The sequence below is a fragment of the Leishmania mexicana genome, chromosome 25 (assembly GCF_000234665.1).
Source record: "Leishmania mexicana MHOM/GT/2001/U1103 complete genome, chromosome 25".
Taxonomy (NCBI): Eukaryota; Euglenozoa; class Kinetoplastea; order Trypanosomatida; family Trypanosomatidae; genus Leishmania; species Leishmania mexicana.
The window spans coordinates 474653-487591 of NC_018329.1; the positions used below are offsets into that span (position 1 = coordinate 474653).

At 65.0% G+C, this 12939-nt stretch overlaps 2 protein-coding genes across 2 annotated transcripts; both read right to left on the reverse strand.

The window, feature by feature from the left end:
- Positions 1 to 357: 357 nt before the first annotated feature.
- LMXM_25_1230 (conserved hypothetical protein) lies at positions 358 to 7005 on the reverse strand (the record flags this gene model as incomplete). The annotated part of the gene is made up of 1 exon (XM_003876129.1): positions 358 to 7005. The coding sequence occupies one exon, from the start codon at positions 7003 to 7005 to the stop codon at positions 358 to 360; it is 6648 nt and encodes a 2215-aa protein (XP_003876178.1).
- A 203-nt stretch (positions 7006 to 7208) lies between these two features.
- LMXM_25_1250 (conserved hypothetical protein) lies at positions 7209 to 12869 on the reverse strand (the record flags this gene model as incomplete). The annotated part of the gene is made up of 1 exon (XM_003876130.1): positions 7209 to 12869. The coding sequence occupies one exon, from the start codon at positions 12867 to 12869 to the stop codon at positions 7209 to 7211; it is 5661 nt and encodes a 1886-aa protein (XP_003876179.1).
- Between the last annotated feature and the right edge of the window lie 70 nt (positions 12870 to 12939).

Sequence of the window (12939 nt, forward strand, 5' to 3'; positions counted from 1 at the left end):
CAGCGCACACGCATGCAGGGACCAAATAACGCGAGACGCGGCACTCGCGTCTATGCCTTTGTGTGTCTGGGGCGCGTCCCACCACACATTCGTGATGGGGAAGGGAGGAGGGGGGCAACGCGCATCGCCGCGTCGTGGTGCACAGGATGCCCATGGAGCACCTCAGCAGCAAAAACGAGAAGACGCACCGAAATGCCTCTTTGGGACGCAGACGTGCACGCACACGCACACACATGCGTAGCGGAGTAGACAGCAGCATCAAAGCAGATGACCGAGTCCTTCTAGCTCTTCCCGTCTCTCACCGTCGCTGTGGACGGGAGGGAGGAGGGGCAATGGAAGAGGAAGGAGAAGTTGTGCTCAACCGTTATCACCGTCGTGACCGTTGTCGGCGTCGTGGTCCTCCTCCCTCGGCAAATAGAATGCTGGCTGGGGAAGAACAAAGTCGCCGCTGTCATCCATGTCTGCACCGCCATCGAAAGCCGACCTCGGTGCGCCGCACAACGAGTCCGACGCTGTCTGCCACTCCGCCGCGCTGCCTTGTGCGTGCCGCTGCACGAAGATGATGTGCTTCAAAACGACGCCGCTCATGCGGTAGAGGTCCTCCAGCGCGGATGCGATTGCCCCGACCATGAGCGCCGTCTTGCGACACTCATCGCTGGCAGCCTCGCTCGCGATGATGGCCAGTTCTAACGATGCATCCAGCGGCCGCAGCCCACGGCGAGTGCAGTCGTAGAAGTACTCCACCGCGTCGTCCCAGTGTTGGGTGCACACGTACGTGAACAACACCGTGTACGCAAGCTGCGAGTTGTTGGTGCGCCGATATTGGTGAGCTGCAGCCAAGGCGCGACTCCAGACACCGCATTGCAGCGCTATCTTCACGGTCAGCATCACCAGTCGAGGAACCGGGGCCGCCTGCGTCAGCACACTCTGTCGCAGCACACGAAAGGCCGTCTCCCACTGTCCGCCCGCCGCGCAGGCCTGCAATGCCGCCGCTGTCGCGTTCACGTCGGGGCGCTGCCGCTGCGCCATGCGGAAGAAGTACGAGAGCGTCACCTGCCACGGTGCACCGCCCTTCAGAGCTGTCTCGAGGACCGTCGACGAGGAGGCGTACGGCATGCAGTGCGACTCCACGGCCTTGTCGTAGAGCAGCGTGGCCTGCATCCAAGCGCCGGCGCGGCGCAGCACCCGCAGCGCATTCGCCACGGCAACCTGCTGCCCCTTCGCGACTTCGTTGAAGTGCTGCGGGCGGTGTACGCGGCGCGCGGCCTCGACGAGCGAAAGTGCTGCCTCTGTCGTGGAAGCCGCCAGCGCCACGGTGCCGTTTTCAGTCTGCGTCACTACAGCTTGCTGTGCCGATATGTCCCCCTCATCAGCACGCGCCCCAGTCTGCCTCGGCGGCGGCGGCGGCAACAACGCCTGCAGCTTTGCCGTGTTGTCTGCACACAAGGAGCGCCACGCCTGCTCGTGATGGAACGGCAGTGGCAGGGCTGTCGTGGGAATCCATCGAAGCGCCTGCATCCACAATGCCGGCGTGTGCAGCATGGCATACCGCGCCGTCTGCACCACGTGCGCTAGCTCGGGCAAAACAGAAGCGCTGTCTCCGTGAAAGAGCAGGTGGAGGGGTGACGATGACGCGGCTGCACAGACCGCGGTGGACCGCGGTGAGTCTCCCGACTTGGCTGACTCGAGAAGCGCGGCGAGCGACTCAAGCTCCTCGGTGGTGGTCGGAGGCACTGCCGCTGTGCGGGCGGAGCGTGGTGGCGTCGTACTCTCACCAGCCTCAGGAGCGGCAGCGGCAGCAAGAGTAGCAGCATTATCCGACTCTGCATCTGCAGGTGATCCACCCGAGGACGACGCTGGAGTCGAGGAGGTGTTGGCGACGGCAGTTTCGTCGCGCCGCTGGGTCGCGTAACGAAGGAAGCACGCGGCTGCCTCGGCCCACTGGCTGCGCCGCGCCGCCTTCGTCAGCTGGGCAACCGTCTTTGCCATCGACGTCTGCTCCAGCAGGCCACAGCACAGCTGGGCAGCGTAGCCCTGGGCGCGCCGGCACTGCCACACCAGCTCTGGCCGCTCCGCCGTGACGCTTCGATGGAAGTAAAGACCTGTGTGCCACAGTCCTTGCTCAAGCGTCGTCTGCAGCATCTCCTCCAGAAGACGAGCGGCGCCGCCGCGAGAGTACGCGGAGCACTGCACGGCCAGGCGTACGAGCGGTCGCCGCTGCGCATCACCCAAGTCACGCCACACATCCGCCTCCACCAGGAGACGCACCACATGCGGCGCGCCGCCAACCTGCACCCGGGACGGCGCCTCCGCAAACGCCTGCAAGGCACGGCTCCAGTTGCCTTCGAGGAGCAGCGCGAGAAGAACGCTATCCGCGTGTGCGGTTGCGTCGGCCGACACTGACGCCGCCGCCTTTTTCCCAAACAAAGGGGCCGCGAAGCTTCGCGAGAGAGCCGCCTTGGCTTCATCGTGTGTCGCGCTCGGGCTTGTGGTCGCTGGGCTGCGCTGGTGGTGTTGACGGCGCCGCGGTACGTCCCGGACGGTCACCATCCTCACTGCTGTCTGAAGTGCTGTTATGGATACGGCGGAAAGCGTCGAGGGCGTGTGCGGCGCGGGCACGGGGGGCAGGTCGGCCGCCTGTACAGTGAGGGCGCCTGGAAAGGCATGACGTCGTCCCGCGCTGTCTTGTGCGATGCGCTGAACCAGCCACAACTGACTTCGTGAGCCTAAGGGGGTGTATGGCAGTAGCGCCAGGCACTGCTTCCAGGTGAAGGCGCGACGGAACGGCCGCTGCACGAGCGCGGCAACGGTGTACGCGGACAGATACGGAGCCAACATAGGAAGTGGTGCGACGAGACGGCGGGTGGCAACAAGACTCTCCCCCACGGAGGCCTCTGCCTGGAGGGCGAGAGCGTACGCCACCTCTTCTCGGACGCGATCTGCCTCCTCCTGCTGCGACCGGTCTCCCGTTTTTCTGGTGGCTGATGAAGCGCACGCATCGTGTTCGGAGAGCCCGCCGCCTCCGCGGACCGGGTCCGCAGCATAGGCGCCAAGGTCATGCCCGTGCAGCTGCTGAGTAGCCAACGTGCTGAGCGCGGAGTCCCAGAAGAGTGCAATGTTGCGTGTGTAGCGAACCGCCCGCAGCACGGAGAGCATCTCCTGCGACACAAGGGACAAGAGCACCGCACTGCCGGCAACCGTCCTGGACGTCGTGCTGCGGCTGGCAGTCGCCACTCGAGGCGACAGTTGTGCCGTCGCTGTGGCCTGCTGCGCGGCAAAGCCACTCGCAGTGCACGCTGAGGAGGATAGCAGCAGCGCACGGCGAAGAGCAGCCTGGGAGGTGGCGCAGATTTGTTGAATGTAGTGCGTGCTTCCAGGACTCGCTGCGTGCCGCCGTGCCGGCAGCAAGTGCAGGAGCATCTCTTGTGCGCACTGCAGCGGCGGTGGCGACAGCGACCGTGTTACACGCGAGGATGCGAGGAGCGGGCTCGATTGAGGGCTCTCAGACACAACACCCCAGCCTGTCCACTGCCTGCGCTGGTGCACCGACGAGCCGCTGCCTGCATCGCCCCCACCGTCGTCGCTGACGTCCATTGGGTTCACCTGTTTGTCCCGCAGCTGGCGCAGCTCGACTTCGTGCCGGCGCACCAGCTGTCGCGAGATGGTGAGCACCACGTAAAGGTCCTCCAAGCTCAGTAAATCTGTCTGCCCATGGCGCACGTTTACTTGAAAGCCTATCAGGCACAGCGCGGTGCGTATGCGGTGCGCCAGGCCTGCGCTGAGGCACCAGACCTGCGAAGGGGACAGCCACCACCCGACACCGTTACAAGGGCCGGCGCTTGGCGTTGTCGTAGCAGCAGAAGCGGCAGCAGCATGGCGCCTGGCGTCACCGCGGATGCGGTCGCCCATCAGGCGACGCAGCAACACGGCGTACTCTGTTACGCTCAGTACCCGCTGCGGCACTACTCCAGCGCGCACGACACGCTCAACGCAGTGCATCCGATCCGACACAACACCGTTCAGTGACGCCTTTGAGCCACCACTCTCAACCGCCGCGGAAGCGGCCGGGTCGGCGTTTGCGGCCGCCAGGTGCGCCATCAACACGAGAGCGTCGTCTGCATCCGCATTGCGCTCGCCGGTGGCCGAGCAGCCACGAAGGAGGTGGGAAGCGTGGACGCCGCAAGCGACCTCGCACAGCCGCAGCACCTCAGCGAGGCGCCCGTGCTGCGCCAACACGTAGAAAAGCATGTGGACCGTGTCGGTGCCCAAGATTCGCAGGCTCGCCGCGTGTGCCGGAGAAGTCTCACCCGATGGAGTCGGGCCGCCGCCATCTAGTGCCGCCGATGGAGAGGGAGAAAGTGTATCCAGCTGGACGGATGTCGACGAGGCGGTGGTGGCAAGAGGGATCACGCCAAGCGACTCACCGAGGATGATGTTCCATCCTGCCATGCGCTCCGTCAGCCGCAGCGCATGTGGCCAGGACTCGCGCTCGCAGCAGAGCACCGACTGGAGAACAGGCGGCGAGAAGCACAGGCGGCGGTGGAGGGTACGGCGATCCCGCCTCTGCTGATCCTGTGCCGCTGCATGGGCCAGTGTTCGTTCCTCGGGGCCTGAACGGGTACGACGGCCAGGGTCGTTGTTGAGCCTTCCAAGGTGGCTTGCGACGTACGCACCCAGCAACCCGGAATCCTGCACCGCGTGCAGCGCGTCGCAGACGGCCAAAACCACATCGCTCACGACACGACCCAGCAGCGCCTCGCCGACTGAGACAGCGTCGTCCCCATCACAGAAACCGCCTACGCCGCGGAGCTTCGCGGACTTTGGTGGTTGCGCATGCCGGGTAGTCTCCTCAGGAGTATGACTCGCAAATGCATCCGCCATGGGCAAAGCGGATTCAGCCGCCATGCGAGCAAAAACGGCGGTGAGCTCAATGAGCGCTTTCGCACTGGACCCCACCGCCTCCGCCGCCGGCTCGCTCTCGAGGAGACCGAGAGATGGAGCCGAAGTGCGGTCGCTGCCATCGGCGCCTCTCCTGGTGCGGCCGCGCGGCAGGCGCCTCACCATCGAAAGTGTCGATGGTCGGCGCGTGGCAGAGGCCGACCATCGTGGACGTCCGCTGCTGGCCGTCATGTGTGACGTCGTCCTCTGACAACCCTTTATCTTCCTCTCCCCTTCGCCTCCATCCAGCGCGCCGCCACTGCTGAACACCATCGCAGAGACGCTGTTCCGTAACCCTCCTTGATCAGCCGCATCGACACAGGGCGCTGTACATGCAGGGGTCGCCCCAAGACCAACGACAGCACTGCGGAACTCGGGGTCGTCCTTTCGGTTGGCGGCAGCGGTGACGGCATTCGCGTACGTGCGCAGCTGATCAGCACACCACGTGAGCAGTGCGTACGCCTCCGCTGGCGTGAGTTCGACGGGCTGTGCTACACTGCGGTAGACGAAGGGGCAGTGGCCCGGCCGGTCAGGCTGCAGAAATCGCAGCAGGGAAGATGATGACTCGTCGGTGGCGCTTGAAGCGGAGTCCGCGCGGCCAGACTGCGTGAGCCGATGCCGCACAAACGTCCATGGGCGTCGCACATCATCGTGCGCGACTCCGGTGACAGCCTCATCGGCGCTGTTCGGCGCCTCTGACATGCACGCGTTAGCAGCGCAAACCTTGAAGATGCTGTGTGTCAGCGACAGCGCCAGGGCCGTACGGCGCCCAACGCTATGTAGTGGCTCCACCTCTATCCTCGCCAAGTCCCCTGCGCCGGCACACTCGCTGGCGAGCAAGTAAGCGAGGCGACGACGCAGGTTAAACAAGGCCTGCTGCTGACGGAACAAGGGTGACGCTGTCCTGCTGCAGCAGTTGCCTTCACCATCCCTATGCTCGGCCACCGATGCGTGCCAGCTGCTCGCAGAAGTGTCCTCGCGTGAAGGTGGCCGGGCCTCGCGGCGCCGGCTCGCAGTGGAGGGCGTGGCTAAACGTACGTCAAGGTCTGCCCACGAGATAGAGGAGTCAAGGGCGTGCGCACCAGGGTGCTTTTCACGCCGCGGCGGGGCCTGCGCCACGGCGAGCAAGCCGCCACGCGTGCTGTCGTCCTCTGGCGCCTTCAGTGGCGACGGTGAAAACGGAGCACTCCTCGCGGAAACGCGGCGGTGCCTCGCGCGCCTCTCTGCGCCCATAAAGTAGAGGAGATCGGCGGCGCAGCGCTCCTGCCGAAGTACGCTCTCACGTGCGCGCCTAGCCAGCACCGCAGCAGCAGCAGGAGCAAGCCGCGGCGACTCCTCCGCCGCTGCCCATGGCAAGCAGGAGCGGCTGGCTGACGAGAGGTTGCTAGTGTGATAAGGAGGCTCGTCAGACGCTAGCAGCGCCTGTGAGGGGCCTCGCGCTCTCTGTGATGGGACAGATCTGCGAGTCGACGCTGATGCCTTTCGGGTGGCGGAGACGGAGAAGGCGACAGACGACACCGCGCAGCGGCGTCTCAAGAGGTGATGGCGCAGTGCATGGTGCTGCATGGAGAGAGCCGAGTGGGCGGAAGGACATGGAGAAGGGGAGGGGACCGAAGACAACACCAGACGTGGCGAGCCGCTGTGATGCACACAAACGCACGCGAGCCTGCCGAAGAAAGATACAACAAGAGAGGCGATAATAGAATGAGGGCGTGGATGGGTTTGGGTGCTGACGGTGGCGCGACTGCACCCAAACGTCTGTGTGTCTGTGTGTGTGTGTGTGTGTGTGTGTGTGGACGCACCCAGAGACTCTCCGACGTCTGCAGTGCGTAGTAGTGGGGAGGAGAGAGGAGAGAGAAAGAAAGTCGAGGGCGGAGGTGCTGTACCCGCCTGCGAGTCCGTTGAGCGCGCTTCGCAGAGTAAGGATGCGGGTGGGGTGAAGATAAGTGAGAGCAAGACGTCTTGTCGCCCACCAAGCACCACCACTGCCGTCGGCCTCTCACACATCTGTATCATCGCACGTTCGCCAGCTCCTTGCCTTCTTTCGTTGCTTCTTCTTCCTGGCATGGCCACCCACACCTGGTGACGGCGACGACGATGCCAGCGAAACCGAAGACGCAGAAAGGTTCATCACCCGAGCGCGGTCTCTCTCTCCCACCCCATACACACACACACCTACCTACCTCCTCCCCCTCCTCCTCCTCCACCTCGCTTGCTGGTGCTGTTGCTGCTGCTGCTTGCTTCGCGCATGTGCACGCGGACGATGGAAATCAGTATAAGTTCGAGTCCTCATCGCAATGGCAGTCGCATCCGTTCACGGGGCAGCGCCGGTGTGTACGGAACCAGCTTTGCAGGTGGTACGCATGCCCGCCGTGGTCACATGATGTGCACCACGCAAAGGCGGTGTCCACATCCTTGGAACCTAGCCGTACGGTCTCGAGGCAGACACAGCACCGCGTCGTCGTCGTGCTGCAGATGCTCAGCAGTGACCGGATAAGCTGCGTGCCAGTATGCTGCTCCCCGCACACGCAGGGTTTCGACTCTGGTGATCGCATGAAGGCTGATGCATACGGGGGTGTAACGGAGGTGACGTGTGTCGCGCCACCGCCGTAGGGACCTGCGAAGACCGACGGTGCAGACGGAGAGGACCAGGATGCTGCTGCTGAAAGACTGCGGCCAACACAGATACCACCACCACCACTCGTCGTCCCGTCGCCAGCCCTAGTCACATGACGAGTCACGCACTGCTCAACTGACCTCGATACGAGATCCGCTGGAGAGGGAGAGGGAGAGGGAGAGGGAGAGGAGCAGCGCAGTCCCACCGCCTCCGTATCTTGCGGCGGGGTACGGTGAAGGGAACGACACCCTCTGCCGTAACGACCAGCACGTGCGTCTCCAGCCACTGAGGCGACGGCAGCAGCGGACGAAGAAGAAGCGGCGTCTGCGGTGCAGACGTTCATGGCTGCGGCGGCGGCGTCACGGGCCAGGAACGCGCCACCGCGCAGCTGACGACACTCCACATCAAACGTCGTGCGGCGCACAAACGCCTGCTCGTCGTCAAGGAAAGAGCGGTACGCCGCGGCCCACCACACCCACGGCACATCCGCGTCTGCGTCGTCACTGTCGATGTCTGCGGCGTTGCCGAAGCCGTCACCGCTCCCATGACCGTTGCCCGCGGCTGCGTCGTTCGGTGAGACACCATAGCGCAGCATGTGTCCAGGAGGAAGGCTATTGCTGACGCGAACAGCGTCCACAGAGTGGGGCAGCATACGGACGCCACTTATCGCCTCCCTTGGCGCCCGTGCTGGCGGCGGCAGAGCGCTGTTGAGCACGAGCCGTGCCGTGTGCGTCACACCCTCCTCCAGGGAGCCCCGCTCATCACGGGCTGAAGAGGAAGGCAGCTGACCAGAACTGCGCCTCCTGTGGCTAGACCGCAGGTACGAGAACGGGGAGCAGCCGTACACGCTGTCGCGTCCTTGGCCCTCGTTGTTGCCGTCACCGTAGCCTCCAAAGCCGCCGTCCGCGCGGTAACTGTACAGCTGGTAGTCGGTAGAAATGGCAGAGAGCTTGTGGCTGCGCGCAGTTGGCGAGGTAACCGCCGTCCGCTCCGTCGCTGCCGCGGTGGCCGCCGCGGCGCTCACCTCGGCGTCCAGCAAGAAAGGAAAAGCGAGCGCCGCCGCCGTCGTAAGCACACCGACACGAGCGAACAGGCACGCGCCGAGCTGGAAGTCCCCGGTGCAGTCGACAATCTCCTGCATGGCGGCATAGGTGCGGAGGTGAATGCCATACTGGAGCAGCAACGCCTGAACCGGGTTGCACTCTCGTAGGAGGATGTCCTGCATGACATGAGTGAAGGCAGCTGTCGTGCCCGCCTCCATGACCACTGCCAAGGCGACGCGATCCCAGAAGGGCAAAGCCGAATGCCGGTAGAGGTGCGGGGGCAGTACCGTCCGTACGGAGGCCGCATCGTCGTGTAGCCCCTTCTCAGTCGCCGCCGCGACCTGTGACTGGTTGCGCGACGCTCCATCGCAGGGGCTGCACACGCAGTGGAAGACGACGAGCAACCACGGGGTGAGGGAGGCACGAAACGACGCACACACGCGGGGGTCGCTGTTACACACCATGGACTGGGCCTCCTCGGGGCGGCGAAGAAGGGTAGCCATGGCACCATAGCTCGGAGAGCGGCCGGCAAACCGGAGAAGCAGCTCCGCTGCCTCGGTGTGGCGCCCGTGCGTCACCTCCACCGCGACGGCGCGCTCGATGTCCACGTTGGTGCTATTCTCCCCAAGCACGGGTGTCGTGTCCGAAAGGGGGGGCGGCTGCACTATGCCTTGCCACGGCTGCCCGGCCTCTTCTGTCAGTGATGACGGCAGCCAACGCAGCACCTGCAACACCAAAAGGCAGCACAGGTCCTCATGGCACACGCACGCCTCCATCTTCGCTCGCCACACAGGCCCCAAACGCGCCTGCACCCTCGCCGCCGCCTCTCTCTGTAGAGCGCCACGCCCGGTAACAGGAGAGCTGTGCAGCAGCTCCATCAGCGATGGCACAGGTCCGGACAAAGCCACGAGCGAGACCGCCTCCAGCGTAACCACGTACAAGAGCAGCATGGCCACATCCTCGCTGCCAAAACCGCCCACCTCCTTTACCGCGGCGAGGTTGGCCACGGACGAGAGGCCAAAGCCGGCAGCGTACCGCCGCCGCATGAGTCGCTCGATTCCCTGGATGGAGACAAGGTCGGCGGCGTACAGTGTGGGGCCGAGGCCGACGAACACGCTGCCGGCCTCGTGCCACGCGGACACAGCCCGTACCTCGATCGGCACCGACGCCACCTCGCCCGCCGCGTTCATTACCGCGACACATGACACATTGCCGGGTCCTATTCGAAGGGCGTCGTGGAGGTCAACACGTTGATCAGCGGCGATGAGCGCCGCGCTTGCGATTTCGTTCTTGGTGCTCATCGCCGCGTAGCTGGGGACTGTGATGGCGGGTGCCCGCGGGTCGCGGCGGAGCCGTCGCCGCTCTCGCCGGCGCTGCTGATGCGACTGCTGCGTGGAGACGGAGGTTATCGCTAATGAGTAAAACCAGCGACTCAACGTGGCATCGGTGCCGCTGCTGTTGCCCGTCTCTCCAGTGTGTCGCCGATGGTAGCGCGTGCCGCCAATAGCGCCGGCATCCCCGCAAAACGGCTGCCGCATCGCCGCCGCCAGCGCGTTCTCCTTCAGCAGCGGGCCGCCGTCGTCTGCGGCACAGCCACTCGCGCTCGCACATCCAATCACACCTGCTGCGCCATCGCCGGCCCTCATGCTCGCAGGGGAGTACAAGACGCCAAAGGCGCCACCGTGGCCTCTGCTAGCGCCAAACAGGTCCAGCTCGCCAACGTAGCGGTGGGCATCGCCACTGTGGCCGCGCTCGTGTTGTCGGCCACCACGCGGCATCGACACCACAGCCAGGCCAGCCCAGAGTGGATTCGCGGGCCGGCACAACACCCCCGCAACGGCGCTTGCCTGAGATGGGGAGACGGAAGAGAAGCCGAGGCGACATCTCGGGTCCACAGCGGCGCCGAGCAGCGCCGTCTGCCGCTGACACCGCTCTGCATCCCGCTGAAAGAGCGACTGCTCCGCTGTGGTGCTACCCATGCCGCTGCACCCGGCGATCGGCTCCGCTTTTGTGACGGCGGCTGCATTGTCTAGCGCGCTGAGGGACGACGTGGCGGCGGACACGTACTCGACGTTCACAAGGGAGTGCAACGGCAGACGAACGTTGTAGTCTTGCACCACCTGGTACGAGCTCGGGTGGGCGGCGGAGGCGGTGCTAGCGGCTGATGCCGGCACGCCCCGCTCACCGTCCGCTGCGCTGCCCTCTCTGTCCTCCTCTTCAGCCGCGTCGCCCACGTCAGAGCCTGCATCCCTGTCCATAATGCGAGCCGCGCGGACGATGTGCAGCGCCCCTTCCTCGAGGTTGCCAACGGCGAGCTCCAAATCAAAGCTGAACTTCCAGGAGAAGGTGTAGTACGCGCCGTACCGTGCCGCCGCGCCATCCATTCGGTGCTGCAGCACCTGTGTCAGCCGATGTGACGGCGTTGGGGGTTGGGCCCCGGTCCAGGTACGCGACAGCAGCCGCGGCGGGGGGTCCTTTCGGTACTCAGCAAACGTCAGCAAGCAGCCGGAGTGCAACGCCGAAGCAGCACCGACCTCTGGAATGGCGCCACCGCCGCCGTAGAGCCCCAAAGGTGACGTTGCACCGATGCCGCTCGAGAAGGCCTCAGCGACGTTCCCCCCGCTCATCAACGCTGCGGGACTCGCGTCATGCCACCCGACGTGCCGCTCCGGCTTCGGCGCCCCCTGGGCTGCTGCCGAGGGCGTGGCTCCGGAAGGAGAAGAGAGCTGATGCGGGCCGCTCCTCGGGTCATCTCGTGAGCCCTGCAGCGGCACGAGTGGAAAAGTCGTCGGGCCGCGCTTGCCACTCGTGACGCCACGCTGTGGACTTCCCACACAAGTGCCGATAGCGCCGTCCACCTGGCCTACCGATGGCCTCACCACGCCACTGTTGTGGCTGTCCGTAAGGTGCAAGGTCGGGCTGTTGTCCCGTCGCCTCCGCGCCGCCGCCGCTGCCGTCGAGGTCGTCTGCTCCTCGGCTCCGGTCCAGACGGATTGCGACAGCACACCTACAATGGGCAGGAAAGGGTGACAATATAGGAAGGCCGCGCTCGGCGTGCTCAGTTGCAGCTCGCACAGCGGCGCCTCCAGCTGGTCGGCGTCAAAGAGAAAGATGCTGCCGCGCTCGCTCCCAACGGCGACCGTGCCGTTGGCGGCGAAGTAGTCGCTGCACACAAGTGCGCCAGCCTCCGCAAGAACGCACGAGGCGACCAGCTCAGCCCGCAGGCCGGCTATCTGGCCTCCGACAGCGACGCGAGCGACGTGGCTGGTGAGGGAGTCGCGGTTCAGGGCCTGGTAGGCAAAGGCGCCAGGTGTCACTGACGCACCGTATGGGATCTCCTCCGCCGGGTCCAGCAGCTCCTTCCGGTATGCGGCAGAGATAGATACCTCGTACCACTCCACCCACCCTGAGGTGTAGCCCACCAGCACGAGAGGCTTGTTGCGCATCCATGTAATCGTGGAAGGAGCGTCTCTGCGATACAGCCCACGGACGACGCCTCTGCCTCTGTGCGGCGACATTGACGCGGGGGCGGCTGCGTTGGAGGAGGGATCCCTACCCTGGAACGACGAGGTTGACCCGCTCGTCTTCGCCGCAGCGGCGGCACCGCCAGTGAAGGAAGGGAAAGAGAAAAGACCGCCCCCGCCGCCTCCGCCCCTCGATGGGGATGGCAGCGTCAGAGAGATGGCGGGCGGCGAGGGAGGCCGACGGGCGACCACGCCGCTGTCCGAGGTGGAGCAACGCCTCAGGATCGAGGACGACTCCGCATGCTGACGCTGCAGCTGCTCACGCAGACTCTGCGGGTCCTTTCCTCGCACGTAAAGCAGCAGATCCTCCTGAAGCACGGCGAGGGCCAATAAGCCGTTGGCGGCACCGATAAACGCCATATCGGTGCCAAAGACGGTACGATTTGCCATGCTGAAGAAGCACTGAGTTCCTTGGAAGGGGCTTGGCAGGGTCAGCGTGCGCTGGATGTGCATGCGTGTTTCGGTGGTGAAGTGCACGTCGTGCTGGGTAACACCATGTCCCGCGCTGTGGCTGGTGGAAGAGGAGGAAGCCGTGAAGGGCTGCTGGCCGGACCACTGCGATGGCGCACTGCCTCCCACAGCCGCGTCTCCTCCTGTGACAGGGGTGTGCAGTTCTGCCGCGTCCCCAATGCCGTTCGCCGCCACGCGCCGGTAGCGCGCGCAGTCCACCGTGAAGTACGTTAGAACGCCGTTCGTCAACGACCCGAACGCGTTGTGGGAGTCCGGCTGACACGAGAAGTACTTCATGGGAGGAAGGGAAGAGGTGGGGGAGAGGGGGGAGGCGTTGATGATGATCGCCACAAACAGGGAGATACGA